The 19,839-nt window shown below is 30.6% G+C and overlaps 2 protein-coding genes across 2 annotated transcripts; both read right to left on the minus strand.

Annotated features, from left to right (window-relative positions):
- Nucleotides 1-3,366: 3,366 nt before the first annotated feature.
- On the minus strand, nucleotides 3,367-16,169 carry LOC111424430 (Transmembrane protein 214). Its single transcript, XM_023057951.2, has 8 exons — nucleotides 15,901-16,169; nucleotides 15,640-15,836; nucleotides 15,414-15,581; nucleotides 10,581-11,298; nucleotides 10,240-10,382; nucleotides 4,160-4,543; nucleotides 3,983-4,101; nucleotides 3,367-3,854 (listed from the first exon to the last, which is right to left on the minus strand). Exons 1-8 carry the CDS (start codon nucleotides 16,019-16,021, stop codon nucleotides 3,734-3,736), a joined length of 1,971 nt encoding a protein of 656 aa, XP_022913719.2. The 5' UTR covers nucleotides 16,022-16,169; the 3' UTR covers nucleotides 3,367-3,733.
- Nucleotides 16,170-16,426: 257 nt separating this feature from the next.
- LOC111424447 (fibrinogen- and Ig-binding protein-like) lies at nucleotides 16,427-18,658 on the minus strand. The gene has a single exon (XM_023057977.2). It carries the CDS (start codon nucleotides 18,562-18,564, stop codon nucleotides 16,603-16,605), a length of 1,962 nt encoding a protein of 653 aa, XP_022913745.2. The 5' UTR covers nucleotides 18,565-18,658; the 3' UTR covers nucleotides 16,427-16,602.
- Between the last annotated feature and the right edge of the window lie 1,181 nt (nucleotides 18,659-19,839).

Here is a 19,839-nt window from a genome sequence, read left to right on the forward strand (position 1 = left end):
AAATAATAATCTCTTGATATAAATAATGAATTTTTTGAAATAAATACTAACACACTAGTTCGTCGGTACTAAATTAAAGTCTCACACTTTTTTGAAAAGAGCATCCAGTTTAATTTGCTTTTATTGTTGCTTCCTTTCTTGCAGAATCATAGCATAAGGTCGAAGGGCAGCTGTGACACTTCTTTCAACATTTGCGCTTCGATTGTAATCCCCATCTATGTCACAGAGCTCACCTGTTAACCTTTCTATAGAGGAAATGATACGAGTTAGATAGTCCGTTTTTAGGATTTTCCTATCATTTTCTTTCTCATCCTCCTCTTCTTCTTCGGGATTTTCTGATTGAGGGCGATCATATGCCTCCATCAACTCTTCTAATTCTTGATTTGAGATTGGTTATTCATGTACGTCTAACAGTCCGGTCACATCTTCAGTTGTTACGTCTTCGAATCCACATTCGCGTGTAAACCTGATAATGTCTTCGTTTATGTTAATGTTATTTACCACTTCTACACTTGCACCTTGTATAAATCCAGGAAGAAGCTTACGCCAAACGCCGTTTAAACAATTGTTTGTCACTTCGTCCCTCTTAGCTTTTGTTAAGACCTCTAAAAGCCCGTGGATTCTGGGAATAGTACACTACCATTGGCTTAAGTTTTAAAGAACCAGAAATATTTGATTCCAAGAGAACAGTCAGTCTATCCTTGGCGGCTTTAAATCCACAAGCACTACGTTCTTCTCGCGAAATAAATGTTCTCAATGGTAACTTCTTCCAATAGAGGCCTGTTTCATCAAAATTGAAGATGAGATCTGCAAGGTAGTTCCCTTGTTCCACAATTTCTTGAAACTTTTAAAGGTAAGCTGCTGCTACATCAGCGCTCGCCGCTCGAGGTTTGAACGGATATTGGTTCGACATTTGAATCTGGTGAAGCACCCAGTGCTTGCCAAGAAAGTTTCGTCAGTGATTTCTTGCGCCTTCAAATCAGAAAAAATCAACAGTGCTTTTTGATTGCTTGTGTTACAGGAATATTCTTTTGATTGGCATCATCAACCCACAATGCTAACATTTTTTCCATTTCCTCTATATTTTTTTATTGTCGTCTGATGTCAGGCGAACCGGGGAATCCCACGCCGGCACCAACCGGCGTAATTGTGAATCGGCGTAAACCAAACCGGCGCAAAACGACGTTTACCTGTACAGGGTGGTTCAAATTCGATGTCCGAATAGGCTATCTCGGAAACTATAAGAGCTAGAAAAAAAGTAGCTTACATGTCATGATCTCGTTTTTCGAGTAGTGCCAAAAACCTCAAAGCGCTACCGTCTTTTGTTTTTCTCCTAGAGGCCAAAATTGAAAATATCGTAAAACCAGCAAGTGCAATTATCTTGGTTATTATTATAGGTGGAGTATTATAATTAAGACATTATATGGGCACTTTTTTGCAGAGAATTTGATGACGTAATTAAAAAAATTTTTGCGGTTTTAGATTTTGAGATATTGTGACAATTTTCGTTTTTTTAAATGGAAACAACCACTCATTGTTCGCTTATTAAATTCGTTATTTTTTTCTGATTACAAAAATATGGGGTTAGATAGGTCTATTTCTTATTGTTTTGGAATAAAGCTAAAAATAAACTTTTTTTTGGTGTCGTCAAAGAAATTAAATTTACAGTTTCCTGTAAATTATAACTAAAAATTAAAAAACATATTAACGATATTTGAAACAAATATATTTGTTGAACTATTTAATTTATATTTGTTTTACACAAAAGTTGGAACAGATTGCATTATTTCACATTTTTTATTAATATTTAATATTATTATTAAATAAAAATTTTAAAAAAATTAAAATTAAATGACATTTGTATTCAAAAATTTTCTTTTAAAATCGATTACGAAAAGTTTAACATGTTAGAATGTTAATTAGAAAATAAAGTAAATTTTATATAAATTTTTAGTAGAATAATTTTTAGTTATAGTTACAGGAAACTGTAAATTTAATTTCTTTGACGACACTAAAAAAAGTTTATTTTTAGCTTTTTAATTTAATAATTAAATAAGAAGATAACTTCTGGTATTTAAAAACAAATAATTTTTTTAATATATAACATTCTAACATGTTAAACTTTTCAAAATTTTCGTAATTCATCTTAAAAACAGGATTTTTAAAGTGACACATCAGAAAATTTTTTAATACAAACAAATTGCGCCATCTATCAATAATTTATTAAGTCATTAAGAATAATATTAAATATTAATAAAAAATGTGAAATAATGCAATCTATTCCAACTTTTGTATAATTACATATATAAATTAAATAGTTCAACAAATATATTTGTTTCAAATATCAGAAATATGTTTTTTTAATTTTTAATTATTATAGTGCCGTAATTTACAGGAAACTGTAAATTTAATTACTTGGAAGACACTAAAAGAAAAGTTAATTTTTAGCTTTATTCTAAAACAATAAGAAATAGACCTGTCAAACCCTATATTTTTATAATCAGAAAAAAATAACGAATTTAATAAGCGAATAATCAGTGGTTATTTCCATTTAAAAAAACGACCATTGTGATAATATCTCAAAATCTAAAACCGAAAAAATTTTTTTGACTACGTCATCAAATTCTCTGTAATAAAGTGTCCATATAATGTCTTAGTTATAATACTCCAGCTATAATAATAACCAAGATAATTGCACTTGCTGGTTTTACGATATTTTCAATTTTGGCCTCTAGGGGAAAAACAAAAGACGATAGCGTTTTGAGGTTTTCGACATTGGAACTTATTTAAAAAAAGAGATCAAGACATGTAAGCTACTTTTTTTCTAGTTCTTATAGTTTCTGAGATAGAATATTAGGACATCGAATTTGAACCACCTGTACAGCTAAACGAAATGTTTACAGGTCTAGTGCTGCTATTACTTTAGTTTTATTTGTTATGCAGCGCTAGAGTATTGTATATTTTTATTGAGCTATAATGGACACTGCCTTCCATTAATCCGTTATATTGAAGTTTTAGTGTAATATCAATTATATTGACACATTGCATTTTATGTGAGACAAAGTAAGTGGGTACCCCCTAGTTTTTATTATGTTTAAACAAATAAGTAATTAAATTCGTAACTAGTTTACTAAAAATCCTCTGTGGTTTTAAAACTACCAATAAAAAATAGCGTTGAAAAATTACACTGTGTAAACGTGACTTTTCATTTTACTTCTTCTAACTAAAAAATAGAGTATAGAAGGTAATTTGTTTGAAATCCAATAACTATTTTTTGTATGGATTAAGAATTTTATGCTACACTTTCATCTTCATTTTTGATTGCTTCTAAATCATATTTACTTATAAATAAAAATAAAACAATGATTTTTAATTAAAAAGATTTTTTATTTAACAAATATTCTTACACACTATTGAATTGAATGTTTTGGAAAAAAAATGGGAATGTACACTCTGTAAATAATTGAATACAACTATTTTCATTAGATAATCATTAGTTTGGCAATTTAGGTTTTCATTTTGAGTAAATTCTAGATCCATAACCGACACATTACCACATACAAAAAAGCAAAGAAAAAGATAATAAAGAAAAACAACATTAAAAATTAAAAAAGAAGATGCATGCTCTATATGCTTCTATAAGACTTTCATGAAGATCAAAAATTGTATAAATTAGAAGAAAAATAATAATAGAACCACTTTTTTTAGTTTTCATTCTTAAATTTTATGTTTCTCATTTAATTGTACTTTGGACTTTTTCATACAACCAATAATAATATTCACTGGCCTTCTGTTGTGTTGTATTCAGTGCTTCAATGACGAGTTTTTGGACATTTTCTGGTGCTAATTGACCACTAAAATTAATTAATAACGTTATCAGTAATTGCTGACATAAAGAAATTCTGATATCAAAAGCAGTGATAAGTTAAATATGGCTTAAATAAACATTCAAATTAGATAAAGCTGAAATAATAAAACTTACACAAAAACTTCTTGCTTTAAATAATCTACACTTCTATTAAAATATAACACGGATGTGGACCAAACATTTTCCATTGTTTTTGAAGATTGCTCTATTAACCCAGGTGCATAAGTCTCAATCTGCAAATCAATAAGACAAATATTAATAAATCAACCAAATAAAAACATAAAAACTTACAGATTCCACAAAAATAGGGTATTTTTCTACAATTAATTCCTTCAGTCCTGCACAGGCATTGCAAAAGAACTTCCCAAATTCTTTGGTTAATTCTAAATAAGGCTCTGAATATTCAACAGCCTTTTCAGTGTATCCAGGAAATTTCTCTTGGAACTTCCCATGGGCCCAATTCGCACCTTCAATCACTTTATCACCAGCAACATTGAGGTATTCGTCAACTTTCCACTGTTTTAATGTATTGTAAGTCGTACTTCTTTCCCATTTATTACCGTTTCTTCTGATGTCATAAACGACGATGACCCCCGAAACAAAAACCGTCAAGAAAATGAGCGCTTTATACGGGAATCCACTGGTCTTCTTTCGTGCCATTTTCCCACGGATTTTCTAAAAACCGTACATTCTAAGTATATAAGTGGTAAAATGCGTTTAAAAATATTCGCAAACGCAGAAAAAATTAACGTCAAACGGTTGTCATCGTATTAGAGAAACAAAACGCGAAATGAAAACGCCTACTTAATTAAAAACTTACCTGTCAATCAACTAGGAAATCGAATAGAAATGTTTAGAAAGTTTTTATTTTTTTTTGCGATAGAAATTGTCGAGTTTAAAGCGGTGATGTTTTCGCTTTCGTTTAGTCTCGCTCGAATGAAAAGATATCGACCAATTATCCGATTTGAAATACGATTGGGTCTCGGAATTCTTCGTCGAAACTTTGCACATGCGTATTTAAATAACGCGCGCATTTTAACTGCCATAAATGGTAATAATTGCGAATAATAAACGATTCTTTTAATTAGAGATGATTCGTTATTAATATAACGGTGTTAAAGGTGGTGTTTTCAATCAATTCAATTATTTATAGTCCCACATTTGTATATTACCCATTTCAAAGGACGCTTAATCCAGTGGTGTATTTAAATTTTTTGCGAAAAAAATTCTTGATTCGTTTCTGTATTTGGTCTCTTGAAGTGGCGACCCATTTCAGAGAGAATAACGACAGCCCATTTTAAGACGAAGGTACGAAATATCAATATTATTTACAGAAACCTTAGATATTGAACAGAAAGTGGTTTTCACGAAACTTGAATCTTGATTGTTATGGGAGATATTAATGCAAACGTGGAGGCGTGCAACGAAGGGCTAGAACATGTTATGGAATTGGAGAAATGAATGGAAATGGATTTTCTGCGCCAGCTATGACCTTATGATTGATGGTACTCTGTTCCAACATAAGAACTGGCATTGGGTATCGAATGACACCGCTGTAGAGAACCAAATAGACCATATAGCACTGAGCAAGAAGTGTAGAGAGTCTTTAATGGATGTTAGGAACAAACGAGAAACCGACTAAGTCAGTGACCACTACATTGTTGTCAAAAACTGCAGATTGTGGCAGAAATTGTCAGAAAAAATTTAGACTTTAAAACATAATACAAAAATTCTAATAACTGTTATGAAAAAACATGTCAGAGACAAACGATAAGGATGTACTTAAACCACAATCATTTACAGAAGGGTTAGAACATGTTATGGGAACGCATGGAATTGGAGAAATGAATGGAAATGGATTTTCTGCCCCAGCTATGACCTTATGATTGATGGTACTCTGCTCCAACATAAGAACTGGCATTGAGTATCAAATGACACCGCTGCAGAGAACCAAATTTACCATATAGCACTGAGCAAGAAGTTTAGAGAGTGTTTAATGGATGTTAAGAACAAACGAGGAACCGACTAAGTCAGTGACCACTACATTGTTGTCACAAATTGCAGATTGTGGCAGAAATTGTCAGAAAAAATTTAGAAATTAAAACAGAATAAAAAAAATCTGATAACTGTTGTGAAAAAACATGTCAGAGACAAACGATAAGAATGTACTTAAACCACAATCATTTACAGAAGGGTTAGAACATGTTATGGAAACGCATGGAATTGGAGAAATGAATGGAAATTGATTTTCTGCCCCAGCTATGACCTTATGATTGATGGTACTCTGCTCCAACATAAGAACTGGAATTGAGTATCAGATGACACCGCTGTAGAGAACCAAATTTTCCATTTAGCACTGAGCAAGAAGTTTAGAGAGTGTTTAATGGATGTTAAGAACAAACGAGGAACCGACTAAGTCAGTGACCACTACATTGTTGTCACAAATTGCAGATTGTGGCAGAAATTGTCAGAAAAAATTTAGAAATTTAAAACACAATAAAAAAATTCTAATAACTTTTGTGGAAAAACATGTCAGAGACAAACGATAAGAATGTACTTAAACCGCAATCATTTACAGAAGGGTTAGAACATGTTATGGGAACGCATGGAATTGGAGAAATGAATGGAAATTGATTTTCTGCGCCAGCTATGACCTTATGATTGATGGTACTCTGTTCCAACATAAGAACTAGCATTGGGTATCAGATGACACCGCTGTAGAGAACCAAATTTTCCATTTAGCACTGAGCAAGAAGTTTAGAGAGTGTTTAATGGATGTTAAGAACAAACGAGGAACCGACTAAGTCAGTGACCACTACATTGTTGTCACAAATTGCAGATTGTGGCAGAAATTGTCAGAAAAAATTTAGAAATTAAAACAGAATAAAAAAAATCTGATAACTGTTGTGAAAAAACATGTCAGAGACAAACGATAAGAATGTACTTAAACCACAATCATTTACAGAAGGGTTAGAACATGTTATGGAAACGCATGGAATTGGAGAAATGAATGGAAATTGATTTTCTGCCCCAGCTATGACCTTATGATTGATGGTACTCTGCTCCAACATAAGAACTGGAATTGAGTATCAGATGACACCGCTGTAGAGAACCAAATTTTCCATTTAGCACTGAGCAAGAAGTTTAGAGAGTGTTTAATGGATGTTAAGAACAAACGAGGAACCGACTAAGTCAGTGACCACTACATTGTTGTCACAAATTGCAGATTGTGGCAGAAATTGTCAGAAAAAATTTAGAAATTTAAAACACAATAAAAAAATTCTAATAACTTTTGTGGAAAAACATGTCAGAGACAAACGATAAGAATGTACTTAAACCGCAATCATTTACAGAAGGGTTAGAACATGTTATGGGAACGCATGGAATTGGAGAAATGAATGGAAATTGATTTTCTGCGCCAGCTATGACCTTATGATTGATGGTACTCTGTTCCAACATAAGAACTAGCATTGGGTATCAGATGACACCGCTGTAGAGAACCAAATTTTCCATTTAGCACTGAGCAAGAAGTTTAGAGAGTGTTTAATGGATGTTAAGAACAAACGAGGAACCGACTAAGTCAGTGACCACTACATTGTTGTCACAAATTGCAGATTGTGGCAGAAATTGTCAGAAAAAATTTAGAAATTAAAACAGAATAAAAAAAATCTGATAACTGTTGTGAAAAAACATGTCAGAGACAAACGATAAGAATGTACTTAAACCACAATCATTTACAGAAGGGTTAGAACATGTTATGGGAACCCATGGAATTGGAGAAATTAATGGAAATGGATTTTCTGCCCCAGCTATGACCTTATGATTGATGGTACTCTGCTCCAACATAAGAACTGGCATTGGGTATCGAATAACACCGCTGTAGAGAACCAAATAGACCAGGTAGCACTGCGCAAGAAGTTTAGAGGGTTTTTAATGGATGTTAGGAACAAACGAGGAACCGACTAAGTCAGTGACCACTACATTGTTGTTACAAATTGCAGATTGTGGTAGAAATTGTCAGAAAAAATTTAGACTTTAAAACATAATAAAAAATTTCTGATAACTGTTGTGAAAAAACATGTCAGAGACAAACGATAAGAATGTACTTAAACCACAATCATTTATAGAAGGGTTAGAACATGTTATGGGAATCCATGGAATTGGAGAAATTAATGGAAATGGATTTTCTGCCCCAGCTATGACATTATGATTGATGGTACTCTGCTCCAACATAAGAACTGGCATTGAGTATCAAATGACACCGCTGTAGAGAACCAAATTTTCCATATAGCACTGAGCAAGAAGTTTAGAGAGTCTTTAATGGATGTTAGGAACAAACGAGGAACCTACTAAGTCAGTGACCACTACATTGTTGTCACAAACTGCAGATTGTGGCAGAAATTGTCAGAAAAAAATTAGACTTTAAAACATAATAAAAAAATTCTGATAACTGTTGTGAAAAAACATGTCAGAGACAAACGATAAGAATGTACTTAAACCACAATCATTTACAGAAGGGTTAGAACATGTTATGGGAACGCATGGAATTGGAGAAATGAATGGAAATGGATTTTCTGCGCCAGCAATGACCTTATGATTGATGGTACTCTGCTCCAACATAAGAACTGGCATTGGGTATCGAATGACACCGCTGTAGAGAACCAAATTTACCATATAGCACTGAGCAAGAAGTTTAGAGAGTCTTTAATGGATGTTAGGAACAAACGTGGAACCGACTAAGTTAGTGACCACTACATTGTTGTCACAAATTGCAGATTGTGGCAGAAATTGTCAGAAAAAATTTAGACTTTAAAACATAATAAAAAAATTCTGATAACTGTTGTGAAAAAACATGTCAGAGACAAACGATAAGAATGTACTTAAACCACAACCATTTACAGAAGGGTTAGAACATGTTATGGGAACCCATGGAATTGGAGAAATCAATGGAAATGTATTTTCTGCGCCAGCTATGACCTTATGATTGATGGTACTCTGTTCCAACATAAGAACTGGCATTGAGTATCAAATAACACCGCTGTAGAGAACCAAATAGACCATATAGCACTGAGCAAGAAGTTTAGAGAGTCTTTAATGGACGTTAGGAACAAACGAGGAACCGACTAAGTCAGTGACCACTACATTGTTGTCACAAACTGCAGATTGTGGCAGAAATTGTCAGAAAAAATTTAGACTTTAAAACATAATAAAAAATTCTTATAACTGTTGTGAAAAAACATGTCAGAGACAAACGATAAGAATGTACTTAAACCACAATCATTTACAGAAGGGTTAGAACATGTTATGGGAACGCATGGAATTGGAGAAATGAATGGAAATGGATTTTCTGCGCCAGCTATGACCGTATAATTGATGGTACTCTGTTCCAACATAAGAACTGACATTGGGTATCGAATAACACCGCTGTACAGAACCAAATAGACCAGATAGCACTGAGTAAGAAGTTTAGAGAGTCTTTAATGGATGTTAGGAACAAACGAGGAACCGACTAAGTCAGTGACCACTACATTGTTGTCACAAACTGCAGATTGTGGCAGAAATTGTCAGAAAAAAAATAGACTTTAAAACATAATACAAAAATTCTGATAACTATTGTGAAAAAACATGTCAGAGACAAACGATAAGAATGTACTTAAACCACAATCATTTACAGGAAGAAGGGTTGGAACATGTTATGGGAACGCATGGAATTGGAGAAATGAATGGAAATGGATTTTCTGCGCCAGCTATGACCTTATGATTGATGGTACTCTGTTCCAACATAAGAACTGGCATTGAGTATCAAATGACACCGCTGTAGAGAACCAAATTTACCATATAGCAGTGAGCAAGAAGTTTAGAGTCTGTAATGGATGTTAGGAACAAACGAGGAACCGACTAAGTCAGTGACCACTACATTCTTGTCACAAGCTGCAGATTGTGGCAGAAATTGTCAGAAAAAATTTAGACTTTAAAACATAATAAAAAAATTCTGATAACTGATGTAAAAAACATGTCAGAGACAAACGATAAGAATGTACTTAAACCACAATCATTTACAGAAGGGTTAGAACATGTTATGGGAAGACATGGAATTGGAGAAATGAATGGAAATGGATTTTCTGCGCCAGCTATGACCTTATGATTGCTGGTACTCTATTCCAACATAAGAACTGGCATTGGGTATCGAATAACACCGCTGTAAAGAACCAAATGGACCACATAGCGCTGAACAATAAATTTGGAGGGTCTTTAATGGATGTTAAGAACAAAGAAGGAACCAACTGTGTCAATAGTCATTGTCGCAAACTGAAGATTGCGGCAGAAATTGTCAGAAACATTAACTTTAAAACATAATAAAAAACATTTACCTCGATCTCATCCATAGCATCAATTAATCCTTCATCCTTCTTTTTCTTGGTCATTAAATCCTCATTTGTAACAGAAAAACTAATCAAAACATCATTAAGTACTTTTCTACCAAAGTTCTTTCGAAATCTAGTCCAATTAGCATCTGGAAATAAATTAAAAATTCATTTAAAACCCAAAAACCCCACAATTAAGCTAATTAGTGGTTTCGAAACTTTATGTTAGTATATTTCTTTAAAAAATTTAATTTTAACACTTTCTCACATTTTAATCTATTTAAATGACATAAATATAACAAGATTCGTTTGGAAACCACAACATTAAATTAACAAGATAAACCTACCAATATAATTTAATAATATAGCACTACCAACAAGATTTTTACTATAATGTTTCGTCCATACATTAAATGTAGTTGGATCTCGAATTAAACAAGCTATAATAACATCGCAAAGTTCGTTTCGATAGGAATCCGAATCTCTTATTGTAAGCTTCTTTAAGAAAAATTCGACGAAACCGTGATATTTATCTTTGCTGTTTATAAAAAGAAGTTCCTTCAATTTTTGTTTTTGTATTTGCGCGCTGAGATCGAGCGGAGAATTTTTTTTATTCGAATAAATATATTCCATCACAAATTGGTACTGTTCCTTTGAAAGAGGTACATCGTTAAATCGGTTGATGAGATCGATGAGGTAGCCGCATATAAAACGCGAATAATTTTTCATTTCGATGAGGGGAAACATAATTTCTTGGAACACTTTGAAACCGACGTTCAGGTCTTTGAGACCACCCATTCCTAGCGCCCATAAAATTGATAGGCCAACATTTTGTCTGTTTTGATATGACGTTCTTAAGCTGATACTTTTAGAAATGTTTGCTATCACTATTTTTGGATTGTTTAATGCTAAAAGTTGAAGGAAAAGCTTTTGGCCTATTGCAGAAAAACCATTTGTCATTTCCATAGCCATCGAACTTAAACATATATCGAAAAATAGTTCTTGATTTTTAGAATCTGCTTCTTTACAAGCTTTTTCCATTATAGCTTTTATTTGTGCTGGAATCTAATAATAAAATAATTAAATTTAAAGACCATTGGACCGCGTTATACATCACTTGATTAAGCGACATTTTATCGTTTTTAGAGATTTTCATGCTGTCTGGACTAGCACGAAAACTAAAAATATTCAGGAAGAGTTGTCAATGTCAACTTTAATTTTATTATACGCATTTATCTCAAAAAGTTCGAACTTTCAACTTTTAATTTTGACATATTTGTCAACTTCATAAAAAATCCTGTAAAATGAGTCCAAACTCGACATATTTAACTTTAATATTAATGGAAATACAATCACTTCCGGTTTGAAACGTCAACGTCAATTTTGACATATTTGTCATCTTCATTAAAAAACCTTTAAAAAGAGTCCAAAGATGTCGCAAGTATCTCAAAAAACAAAAAAGTTTGAATAAAAAACATTAAACCTAAAGTTAGAGTTGTCAATGTCAACTTTAATTTTATTATTATATTCGTAATCTTCATAAAATAACCTTTAAAGTGAGTCCAAACTTGACACATTTATCTCAAAAAACCAAACAGTTTGAACTTCCAACTTTTAATTTTAACATATTTGTCAAGTTCATAAAAAATCCTGCAAAATGAGTCCAAACTCGACATATTTAACTTTAATATTAATGGAAATACAATCACTTCCGGCTTGAAACGTCAACGTCAATTTTGACATATTTGTCATCTTCATTAAAAAACCTTTAAAAAGAGTCCAAAGATGACGCTCGTATCTCAAAAAACAAAAAAGTTAGAATAAAAAATATTAAACCTAAAGTTAGCAACAATGAAGATAGCAATTTAATTTTTAAATATTAATACCAACCTTAATTTTTTTTTTTTTTTTTTTATTATATTTTTGTTTTTGTGACAAATATTAAGACATTTTATAAAAATTAAGAATATATCAAAATGACATTGACATTTCAAACCGGAAATTGCTTATATCTCGAGTAATATTGGAATTAAACCCAATTACAAATATGTCAAAATTGACGTTGACATTTTTAACCGGAACTTGACCATAACTTCATTAATATTGAAGATGAATATATCGTGTTTGCACTCATTTTAAAGGATTTTCAATGAAGATTACAAATATGTCAAATTGAAGTTGACATTTTAAACCTGAAGTTAGTTATCATATAATAGAAGTTTTATAATTGAATATGTCAAAATGACATTGACATTTCAAACCGGAAGTTGCTTATATCTCGAGTAATATTGGAATTAAACCCAATTACAAATATGTCTAAATTGACGTTGACATTTCTAACCGGAAGTTGATCATAACTTTATTAATATTGAAGATAAATATGTCGTGTTTGTACTCATTTTAAAGGATTTTTAATGAAGATTACAAATATGTCAAAATTGAGGTTGACATTTTAAACCTGAAGTTAGTTATCATATAATAGAAGTTTTATAACTGAATATGTCAAAATGAAATTGACATTTCAAACCGGAAGTTGCTTATATCTCGAGTAATATTGGAATTAAACCCAATTACAAATATGTCAAAATTGACGTTGACATTTTTAACCGGAAGTTGAACATAACTTCATTAATATTGAAGATGAATATATCGTGTTTGTACTCATTTTAAAAGATTTTTAATGAAGATTACAAATATGTCAAATTGAGGTTGACATTTTAAATCTGAAGTTAGTTATCATATAATAGAAGTTTTATAACTGAATATGTCAAAATGACATTGACATTTCAAACCGGAAGTTGCTTATATCTCGAATAATATTGGCATTAAACCCAATTACAAATATGTCAAAATTGACGTTGACATTTTTAACCGGAAGTTGAACATAACTTCATTAATATTGAAGATGAATATATCGTGTTTGTACTCATTTTAAAGGATTTTTAATGAAGATTACAAATATGTCAAAATTGAGGTTGACATTTTAAACCTGAAGTTAGTTATCATATAATAGAACTTTTATAATTGAATGTCAAAATGAAATTGACATTTCAAACCGGAAGTTGCTTATATCTCGAATAATATTGGCATTAAACCCAATTACAAATATGTCAAAATTGACGTTGACATTTTTAACCGGAAGTTGAACATAACTTCATTAATATTGAAGATAAATATGTCGTGTTTGTACTCATTTTAAAGGATTTTTAATGAAGATTACAAATATGTCAAGTTGAGGTTGACATTTTAAATCTGAAGTTAGTTATCATATAATAGAAGTTTTATAACTGAATATGTCAAAATGAAATTGACATTTCAAACCGGAAATTGCTTATATCTCGAGTAATATTGGCATTAAACCCAATTACAAATATGTCAAAATTGACGTTGACATTTTTAACCGGAAGTTGACCATAACTTCATTAATATTGAAGATAAACATGTCGTGTTTGTACTCATTTTAAAGGATTTTTAATGAAGATTACAAATATGTCAAAATTGAGGTTGACATTTTAAACCTGAAGTTAGTTATCATATAAAAGAAGTTTTATAACTGAAGTTAATTTAGTGTTAGTCACTTTTCCGCAATTTCTTTTTATTTTTAACGTGATTTTTGGGTCATTTCACATCGATTAAAAAAAATCGTCGATTTTTAAGCCACATGATGATTCTTGAATTTTTCCCAAATTTCTTAATATTTCTTTTGTTAAAGAAGAAACTTGTAACAACTTTTTAAACTTTAATTTTGTAAATTAGAAACTAATAATGTGATTTCGACTTTGATATGTGATCTTTTATAACAAAACAAAAAGAAATAATTAAGAAACCTGTTTGTAAAATGGATAAGATGAGAGATGTTAATCTATTTGTAGAGTCTCTGAAGATGGCCAAGGGCCGAAACTGGTTAGACTTAAATTCTATATCAAAAAACCAGTTTAAAAGTACAAAATCAAACTCAAGATTATTTTCTGAGTCTATTCTGAGAAGTCTTTTATTTTTAGAGAGATGAAAACGAAAATCTCGTGTTTCTCAACATTATTCATTTGTCACTAAGTCAAGTGATGCATAACACGATCCAATTAGGTTACACAATGGAAGATGAAATATAGGGTGATTCACATAAGAACCAACACAGAGCAGGGACATGTAGAGGACAATAAATTTAACATAACTTAGCTCTATACTAAGTTGTACCCCTGAGAAGTTATAGGCCTTCAAAGTTGGGTCTTAAATATTTAAAACATTCAATATCTTCGTAATGCATTAAGATAGAAAAACCAAATTTGGTATACATTGTGAGCAAATTGAGATCAATTGAGGCATTTCAAAGTTGATGGTACCCGAAATTTTGACAGATTTTTTTAACCTTTTGGCGGATTTAATACATTATTACTTCATTTCATGTGGAATTTAATTCTAAAACTTTTTTTACTCTTATTATTTTTTAAAAAACTTTGTCGTTTTCATAAAAAACTCAAATAACTAAAGACATGTATTTTTGGGTTGCTTAATATCAGCGAAAATTCAGTAGTTAGCTATGAAATTGTATGTCAAACTTGACAAATAGGTTACTATTTATGTAAATGACAAGGCTTTATAACCTATTTGTCAAGTTTGACGTACAATTTCACAGCCGACTACTCAATTTTCGATGATTTTAAGTAACATCAACGAAATACGTGTCTTTAGTTTTTTGAGTTTTTTATGAAAACGACAAAGTTTTTTAAAAAATAGTAAGAGTAAAAAAAGTTTTAGAATTAAATTCTACATGAAATGAGGTAATAATCTATTAAATCCGCCAAAAGGTTAAAAAAATCTATTAAAATTTAGAGGACCATCACCCTTAATCAACCCTTTTAAATGCCTCAACTGGTCTCAACTTGCTACCAATTAATACCCTTGATACACTCATAATGTGTACCAAATTAGGTTTTTTTAGCTTAATGCATTATGAAGATATTGAATGTTTTAAAAATTTAAGACCCAACTTTGAAGGCCTATAACTCCTCAGGGGTACAACTTAGTATAGAGACAAATTGCGTTAAATCATCTTAATTTATTGTACTCTACATGTCCCTGCTCAATGTTGGTTCTTATGTGAATCATTCTGTATATTTAAATGAAATAAAACTTAGAAATGAGGTTATTTTAACAAACCTCCTTTATAAATATAAACTTACCACAGAAAAAGGATAACAGTCTGACTTATTTTGAAAAATTGGATCTGAAATTTCAACAGGAATGTTCCGATTTAAAAATTGTTGAAGTTCTTTTAACCATACAATAGGTCCATCTGGAAATAATGTTTTATTTTGCTCGTATACTTTCTTTAGTTCATCTATACTAATCTAAAAAAATTATAATTTTTTTCATAAAACATCTAAAACACCATAAAATAAAACTCACAGAATTAAGAGCACTTTCAATTGATTTAGGCTTTGGTTTAGGTTGAACATCTGATTTCTCAACAGGTTGTGGTTGTTTCTTTTGCTTTTTCTGTTGATTAGTAGTTTCATTTTTTTTGCTCTTTTCTTGGACCTTTTGAGAATCTTTAATGCTACCCTTATTGTTACCAAACAAATTGATAATTTGCGATCTGGGTACTAAAAAAACGAAAGATAATAACAAAGTTTGTAAATAGCGCCATATGATAATGAAAAAACTAACAAATATCTTCCACTTTTACAACAATTTTCTGCTTATTTTCTTTATTATTTCCAGATTTTTGGGCTTGCTGAACACTGTTTTTATCTCTCTTCTTGCCTACAACTTCCCATTGACCGGACATGGTTTTGTTAGGCAAATTTAAAAAACCGTTTTTCAGAAAAGATTTATACGTAAACAAGCAACGTCACCGTTGACACTAACTCACCGTTCGCTTTATTAACAAGACCCGGTCACTTTTGGTTGTTTGTATTTGTGACTTGTCATCACTGTTTTCTTGACACGTGTAATAATAATTGTTTGGTAGACATGGCGTTTTATAGAATTTTTTAATTTAATTATAAACATCATACAAAATTTATAGAATTAAATATAAAATATATTTTAATTAATTATTAAATATAGACCCGCAAAATTATCAATTTTTATACAGTAATGCATAATTTGCGAATGACAAAAAAACGAAACAACTAATTAGTAGAATTTGTAATTCCTTAAATTTTGAAAGGATTATTTAAAACATAAAAACTGTAGAGATTAAACTTTATTTGTAATTTAAATTTTTGTTAATAATACACATGTATAAAAATGAACATACAAAACCATTAGGGTTAAATAATTAAATATATTTTAAAAATGCATTTTTTGAAAATGAAATATAACAAATATTTTTTGAAAGTAATAAAATGAAAATGAGATTAATTATTAAATTTCATCCCCATCTTCCTCATCGTGTTGTGGTATTGGTATAAGTGTAAATCTTGGCGGTTTGGTCCAAATAGCGCTCGATGTCCGCTTCAACTTATTCGAATTCATTGGACCGAAAAGATCTTCCAAATTTGGAGTGGTCGCTTTTCGCATGAAAAATGTGTTTGTAAAATCCATTCCAGCATAAGTAACTCTCATCAACGAAGGCAGTAACTGTCGCGTTCTAGTCCAACCGGGGCGCTCAACTCTTTCTTGTTTTTCTTGTCTCTCATCATCACTATCAAAACAATCATCTAGTGGCAACAGTGGTGCTGTCACATCCATATAAAGGGGTCGGTCCATTTTCTTTTGTGGCTGTTTTTTGTGAGAATATTTTTCAGCTTTTGCTTGTTTCTGTTGTTCTTTTGTCCTTTCCATTTCTTCAGCTTCTTGCTTGGCTTTTAAATGGGCTAGTTTTAATTGTTTCTCTTCATTTTTGCGTTTAATCTCTTCTTGTTTTGCTTGTAACAATGCTTCTTTTTTACGTAATGCTTCTTGTTCTTTCTCTCGACGTCTCGCTTCTCTTTCTATGTATTCCTGTTGGGATGCTTTTAAATTGCTGATTGTTTTTGGTGGTAAAGTATTTTTTAAAGCCGATTTTGACGCTGTTTGCATTTTAGAAGAACTTAATGGACCATTTGTATAAGTTGGTATACCACTTTTAAGAGGTGTAATCTGTTTTGATTTAATAGTATATGAAGGTTTTATTGAATTTTCTTTTATGTTGTTTTTCCTTGATGTTGACTGCGTTTGCGCTGCAATTTCTGCACCCAATTTTTCAAAAGCTTCCACACGTTTTTTAACAGGACTTGTTTCATATTGACTAAATATTGGTTTCTTAGTAGTAGTCTTTTTTGTTTTGATGTGTATTCCAACATCTTCATCATCTGTTAATAAATCATCTACAGGTACTTGCTTGTTTAATGGAGTGGTAACAATCATTCTTTGTTCTTTTGAAATTATTATTGTTTCATTTACAGTTGATACAGGTTTCTGAGGAGTTTTTATATAAGTTTCATTTACAACATCATTAACTTCAATGGATTTTTTACGTTTATTATCATTAGTCTCTGCCAAAGGACTTCGAGATCTTTTTGATGGTTCTTTTTCTGATATAACGGTTGTAACATTACATTGTACTTGTCTCATTGATTTTGCTGCCATTGCACGAGTTTTTGTACGTGTGCTTCTGACAGGTGTCTTCTCAATATCATCTAAATTGACAGTTTTATTACTTGTAGCAGTTTTTAATTCGTCTTTAGAAAACGTTTCATCAGGTAATTCAAGAGATTTTTTCTTTTTTATCATCTCCTTTTTCTTTGGATCATCTTTTACAGTTTTTGTAGCATTCATTTCTTCCATATTCTTTGCCACTAACACTTTTGTTTTTGTACGACTTGCAGGTTTCTCTTCTTCATCATCACTATCAGTTAAAGAAATCAGACTTATATGTGGTAATTGAATTATAACATCAGATTCCCTTTCAGATTTTACTTTGCTAGTAGGAACCTTTTTAGTTCTTCCTTTTCGAAGGGGTTGTTGAGGTGGAGGCATTGCTTTTGTAGAAACATCTGATATCTTTTCCTCTTTAATTTTTTCCACTTTAATATTAAGTTCATTTTGGCCATCTTTTAAGGCTTTAGATCGTGTACAACGAGTATTTCCCTTTTCTTCAGGAATTATGTTTAAATTCACGCTATTTTCTTTAAATTCCTCAGCGTTAGGTTCTTTTCTCACATTAGTAATTCGTTCTTTTTTAACCTTAACCCTTTGTTCTGGAAGATAACCGGTACCTAACAAAGTATCCAGCTCCTTTTCTTTTCGAAAAAAAAATTCTTCTATTTCGTTTACCGTGTTGTCATCGTGCAAAGATATTGAAAAATCTGTTACGCATTTTAAGAAATCTTGATAGTCACCCATTTATTAAAGTATAAAGTAACACAAAATTAAGTTCTTTTGACGGTTAGTTGACGGTTACTTTGACGGAAATGCAAGACTTTAAAAATTAAACGTGTTATCCTTTAGATGGCGCATTAATAGCGGTAAAATTAAATATTCAACGCTTTTCGCGATTATTTATTTAAATATAAAGAAATATATTTTTAAAATTGTTGTATATGTGTATTAATTGCATTATTAGTAATAATCCAATTAAATAATTTATTTATTTGTTACACCACATTCATTCTCCAATGATATATATCAGAAATTATCGGTTAGATGGCGCCTGTACAAATCTGGAAAAATTGAAAATTTGATAGACGAAATAAATAATGTCATTAAAATTTAATAAATAAAGTTAATTAATACTTAAAATAAATATTTAAATCGATTTATTAATTTATTAATCTAAATTATTTGAATAATGTTGAGGTTCAATAAAATTCCTAGGTGGCGAAAAGAATTTAAACATTGAATAATTATTTTGTTAATTTCTGTGTGAAAATGTAATACTTAGTTCTTCATCTTCATTTCTCTTTTAATTTATTATAAACAATACGATAATTAAAATTAATAAATAACACAACTTTATAATGGTTCAAGAGTTATATTATAGATGACGCTCACGTAAATGCAAAAATAGGTAAAAAATACTTTTAATGGCGGTAAAATTAAATATTCAACGGTTTTCGCGATTATTTATTTAAATATAAAGAAATATATTTTTAAAATTGTTGTATATGTGTATTAATTGCATTATTAGTAATAATCCAATTAAATAATTTATTTATTCGTTACACCACATTCATACTCCAATGATATACATCAGAAATTATCGGTTAGATGGCGCCTGTACAAATCTCGTAAAATTGAAAATTTGATAGAAGAAATAATAAATAAAAAATAATGTCATTAAAATTTAATAAATAAAGTTAATTAATACTTAAAATAAATATTTAAATCGATTTATTTAATTTATTAATCTAAATTATTTGAATAATGTTGATGTTAAATAAAATTCCTGTAGGTGGCGAAAGAAATTTAAACATTGAATAATTAATTTGTTAATTTCTATGTGAAAATGTAATACTTAATTCCTTATCTTCATTTTTCTTTTAATTTATTATAAACAATACGATAATTAAAATTAATAAATAATACAACTTCATAATGGTTCAAGAGTTATATTATAGATGGCGCTCACGTAAATGCAAAAATCGGTAAAAAATACTAAATAAATAAATTAATAATTAA

This window comes from Onthophagus taurus, chromosome 7, assembly GCF_036711975.1.
Source record: "Onthophagus taurus isolate NC chromosome 7, IU_Otau_3.0, whole genome shotgun sequence".
Lineage (NCBI taxonomy): Eukaryota > Metazoa > Arthropoda > Insecta > Coleoptera > Scarabaeidae > Onthophagus > Onthophagus taurus.

Excerpts from the sequence above, each read along its gene's own strand:
- LOC111424447 (XM_023057977.2), bottom strand. The coding sequence starts at position 18,564 with ATGGGTGACTATCAAGATTTCTTAAAATGCGTAACAGATTTTTCAATA.
- LOC111424430 (XM_023057951.2), bottom strand. The coding sequence starts at position 16,021 with ATGTCCGGTCAATGGGAAGTTGTAGGCAAGAAGAGAGATAAAAACAGT. Across the intron at positions 11,299-15,413 it reads ACTGTTATCCTTTTTCTGTG|ATTCCAGCACAAATAAAAGC; the intron begins GTAAGTTTATAT and ends TTTTATTATTAG. Across the intron at positions 10,383-10,580 it reads TATATTATTAAATTATATTG|ATGCTAATTGGACTAGATTT; the intron begins GTAGGTTTATCT and ends ATTTATTTCCAG.